Raw genomic sequence first — 4,461 nt, 5'->3', positions numbered from 1 at the left:
CCCACAGCACAGGATACAGAGGCAGGTAAACATGAGGATGAGGATGGCCCCGATGGAAGGCAAGGACTGGGCCAGAATCCCCGTCAGTCCCTGGAGGCTGGGCAGGAAGCTGTGGGCAGAAGTCGAGATGAGACGGAGGCTGAATGAAGGAGCAAGGGTGGGGATCTGTGCCCAGCAGCGGGAACGGAAAGTGTGGGCAGGAGGTCCCCCCTGTTTTGTCAGTCGCTTGGGACGTCCAGCCCTCTCCGGAAAAGGATCCATCTGAGCAGATGGCAGGAGGCTTATCCGAAGTGGGCTGGAGCCTAGAGCCTCTTCATTCCCCCATCCCTTCAACAGGTCACAGGACATTTCCTGGTCACCCAGGCCTGGCCCCGTCTCCCGTGGAGTCCCCGCACCAGGGCAGGCAGCCACAGCCCAGCTGACCTGAACTTTCGCAGGACCCGGAAGGCCCTCAGGGCCCGCAGGCTCTTGAAGACCTTGAAGATCCGGAAGACACTTTGGTGGTAGATGAAGGAGAAGTAGTTGAACTGCAAGAGCATGAAGTCCAGCACAGCCGTGATCATGATGAAGAAGTCTGAGGGCACAGGGCCGGGTGGGGGTGGGGTTGTCACTGGCTCCTGTCCAGGCGCCTCACCCAGACCTGCAGTCCTCCCAACGCCAACACCCTCTGCCGGTCCACTTTTGTCCTCGGCCTCCTCTAGCAGTCCGGTGGCTCCCTCCCCCCACACACGCAGACACACACACATCATTGTCACTCACCCAAAATGTTCCAGGAGTCAGAAAAATAATTGAGGCCTAGAGCAATGATCTTGAGCACGGCTTCTATTACGTAGATGCAGAGGAAAATGGAGTCCAAGGCCATGAAGAACCACTCTGCAGGGATGTGTGGCTCGCTCAGGGCCGTCCCCAGCAACCCAAGCCCCTTTCTCCTCCTCCCCTCTGGAACCTCACACAGCCATTCAGCGAGCACCCGGCTCTGCCCTAATGGCTGCCTGTCCGCACTGCTCTGTGCCTCAGTTTTCTTGACTGTGAAGCAGTGATAACACTAGCCTGGCCCCCTGAACTCAGGACTGACCTCCTGCACCAGGAAACTTCTAGAAGCTTCTGCCTGTCCGTCAGTCTTACCTTTTAGAAACTAAGGAAGGAACTGCTGGAACGGAAAAAAGAAACATTTGAGGAACACTGCCTGCACAGAATCAGAGAGTGCCGGACAGTGTCTGTCTCATTATAATGTTAAAATCCCCCTCTGATTATTCACCCCCAAGCCCGAGAAGAGGAGTCTGCTTTCCCTTGTTGGGGGAATCACAGCTTTGAAAGTATTCCCCTTGATCTCCTTATTTCTACAGATGCAGATGACCTTGAGAGGTAACTGCACCTGACATAGCCTGCCTGTAACTCACCAGGCAGCAGACCCACCTGGGTCCCGTGAGGATACCGGTGTGTCTCAGCACTTTTGTGAACATGACAATCATTTCACACGGTAAGAATAAGAATGCAGCCACTCTTATTCTCTCTTTAGTTAATGTGTACTGTGGCAGGCCTTTCTTTCACCCTGCTACCAGGAGTCCTAGGGGCCACCTTCCCCAGTTTTCCATCCTCAGCCCTCCAGAACACCCTCAGGGTCTCCCGGCCCTTCTGGGCGCCCTGGGTTCCACCAGCTGCCCCACAAAGCGGCGTGTTTAGGGTTCATGCGCCACCTGGTGGCTGTATCACAAACAGCACGTCCTCCAGTTTCGCGGGCCCATCCGTCTCTGGCTGGTCTCAGCAAAACCTCTGAGCCTCATCTTGAATACCGGGCAATGTGGTCGACTTCCCAGGGGGTAAGAATCAAATTAGTTAAGTTACACAAACCATTTGACACTAGAATAGGGCCAGAGGAGGCATGGAACAAGATCTATGGCCTTCTACATGTGAAAGGGGATTCCCCAGCTCTTACCACGCAGGGACTCGACTTCGGCGAAGGTCTGAGCCACAAGCATGACAGTGTTGAGGCTGACAATGAAGAAAATGAAGCCTTCAAAGGGTAGAGATTCAGTTAGGTTCCTAATCATTCCCCGGAGGTGCTGAAAGAAGTAGCCTAATTTTTCCCACAGCTTGTAGAAGAGGTCCATGGTGTGCCGCTTCTTGTGGGCCCGCTGAGCTCTGGTGGCTGTAAGAAGAACAGAAAGTCCAGTCTGTGTTGGGGCGGGGGGCATGGGGATCCCACGCATCCTCCCAGACTAACTTGGAGTTAGTCTTCATGCCTGCCTGCTCGCCTACCATTCACTCACTGAAGTGCCTGTGTACTTGTCCTGTGCTGGTCCGGGGACCACAGTCCTGACCGTTTCAATGGCAGACGCCAGACTGTTTGGGATGTGTGGTCTACTCCGGTGCATCTTGCAGGCTCATGCTTCTATACCTCCAGACCTTTCTTTACCCACATGGCAACTTATGCATGGAAAACCTCATTCTCCTCACTGCCCCGTCTCCTTGGTAGACTCTCCCTCTCCCTCTGAGATCCTGCTGAAACGTCTCCTCCCTTTAGCTGCCTTTCCTGCTCCTATCCAGCTGGGTACCTACCCCTCTCTGCTTGTTTGTGAGACTGTTGCTCTGTTTACTGGACCACTAGAGGCCACGCTTGGGGGGACTGTAAGGTCTCTCCCTGCCCTCAAGGCCCTTATTCAGACACCGGTTCCCAGTCTCTGTCAAGATGCTCACAGTCTAGTGGGGGAAATGTAGACAAATAAAATCCACAGTGGTAACTGTCCTGATTGGGGGGGGCTAGTCTAGGATTGGTTGTTTAAGTGACCACCCCCAGTCTTGGAGCCCGTTGAGGGCAGGAATTGTTTCCTCTGTGCTTCCAGGGCCCAGGCAGGCCGGGCACCCATATTAGACAAGAAATGTTCAATCAGCGAATATCCACATGCAAGGCAATGACTGGATGAATAAGCGGCTGAAGGCCTAAAGAGGTTCATCACTCAAGGAATAAAAGATTGGATGATAAACAGCCAGGTGAGTGAATAGCCAATGGAGTAGGGAGGCAGGGAAGAGTCACACCTCATGATCTGCAGAAGGTCAGTGCAGGGCCCGGATCAGGCCTGAAATCTGGGCCAAGCAGTGGGAGTTGGGGCTGGGGGGAACAGCGACTCACTTTTATGCTTATGAAATTGCTCATCTTCTTCTTCCCAGGTTCTCAAGGATGCAGTAGAGGAGGAGTCCTGAGGAAAGAATTTGCTGGACACCTGGGAGGCATACAAGTGCCCAATGCTGTGGGAAGGACTCAAGCTGAAGCCTGAGTGCTGCACATGTGCCATGCTAGGCTGGAGGGCTGCTCCGTGAGAATGGGCCGAGACAAAGGAGGGTCTGGCCACACTGTGAGGCCTGTGTGGGCCAAAGACTTGGGAGCTCCTGTGAAGGTTCTCCCCGGAGCGCTGATGTCCATGATGACCATAGTGTGCAGAATGGTGGTGCTTGCCATGGTGGTGGTGCCCTGCACGGTGGCCGTGGTGGTGCTCAGTTTGGTGGCCGTGAAGTACGTGATCCTGGTAGGACCCTGCATAGGAATGGTGGGAATGGGTCTCTCCATGATGAAGAGGCCCTCTGGGGTGGTGGACTTTGCGATGGTGCCTACCACGGTGATAGACCTCCCTGGGATGGTGACAGCCACCATCTTTATGGTACTAAGGCTTACCTTGGCGATGGAGCCCACTATGGAGGGGGACTTCACCATGGTGGTGAGACCCATCATCAGGCTGGGACCCCCCACGGTGGTGAGGCTGCCCACCATGCTGGTAGGAGTCATCATGGTGGAGAGGCGTATCATGATGCCCCCTGGTACCATGGTGGTAATCACCATCAAAGTGACCATCATCAAAGGAATGATGGGAAAGAACGGTGCCATGAACAGGAGCCAGGACAAGGCATGTGGAAGGGTGGGCTCTACCATGATGGCGGGTCTCACCATGGTGGTGGGAGTGGTGGGAATGGTGGGAGGGGGCATTGTCACAAATGTCTTGCTATTCACTATGGTAGGGAGATCCACGGTGACGGTGCGGTGTGCTTTGATGGTGGGACTCACCGCGGTGGTGTTCTTCACTATGGCCTGGCCTGTGATGTGGCATTGGTGAGTTGGGGTGAGATAATACATCCAAATTATTGGTGTCTGCCTCATTTTGAGCTGTTTTAGCCGACGAGGGTTGATCCATGACTATGCTGGGACCTCTAGAACAAGGAGAGCTCAAAGGTGGGCCCAGGGACTCCTTCTCTCGGAATTCTTCCTTTATGATGTCACCCGCAGGCCCCCTCCCAGGTCTAATTCTAAAATGCCTCCTCCTCAGCATTATAGTTCAGAATCAAGGATCATTGTTTCTAGCCCCTTTATTGTGAAATGAGGAAACTGAAGTCAAGAGAAGGGAAGGGATTATTTCTCAAGGGTCAGCTGGGAAGATGGCGGAGTAGGCGGTCCCTAAGCTTAACTCGTCC

At 54.1% G+C, this 4,461-nt stretch overlaps 1 protein-coding gene across 3 annotated transcripts in view; it reads right to left on the bottom strand.

The window, feature by feature from the left end:
- Positions 1-4,217, bottom strand: part of CATSPER1 (cation channel sperm associated 1) — a 9,153-nt gene extending 4,936 nt beyond the window's left edge. For all 3 annotated transcript variants that reach the window (XR_003915497.1, XM_029957502.1, XM_029957503.1), the window contains exons 1-6: positions 4,058-4,217; positions 3,131-3,532; positions 1,937-2,149; positions 760-873; positions 424-574; positions 18-109 (exon numbers count right to left, since the gene is read on the bottom strand). Coding sequence is in view for 2 of the 3 variants with exons in the window: in XM_029957502.1 (XP_029813362.1) it covers positions 18-109; positions 424-574; positions 760-873; positions 1,937-2,149; positions 3,131-3,532; positions 4,058-4,184 (1,099 nt within the window). In the remaining variant the exon portion in view is untranslated. The remainder of the gene's footprint in view (positions 1-17; positions 110-423; positions 575-759; positions 874-1,936; positions 2,150-3,130; positions 3,533-4,057) is intronic.
- Between the last annotated feature and the right edge of the window lie 244 nt (positions 4,218-4,461).

Source organism: Suricata suricatta, chromosome 11, assembly GCF_006229205.1.
Source record: "Suricata suricatta isolate VVHF042 chromosome 11, meerkat_22Aug2017_6uvM2_HiC, whole genome shotgun sequence".
Lineage (NCBI taxonomy): Eukaryota > Metazoa > Chordata > Mammalia > Carnivora > Herpestidae > Suricata > Suricata suricatta.
This window is presented reverse-complemented; position numbering and strand designations above follow the sequence as displayed.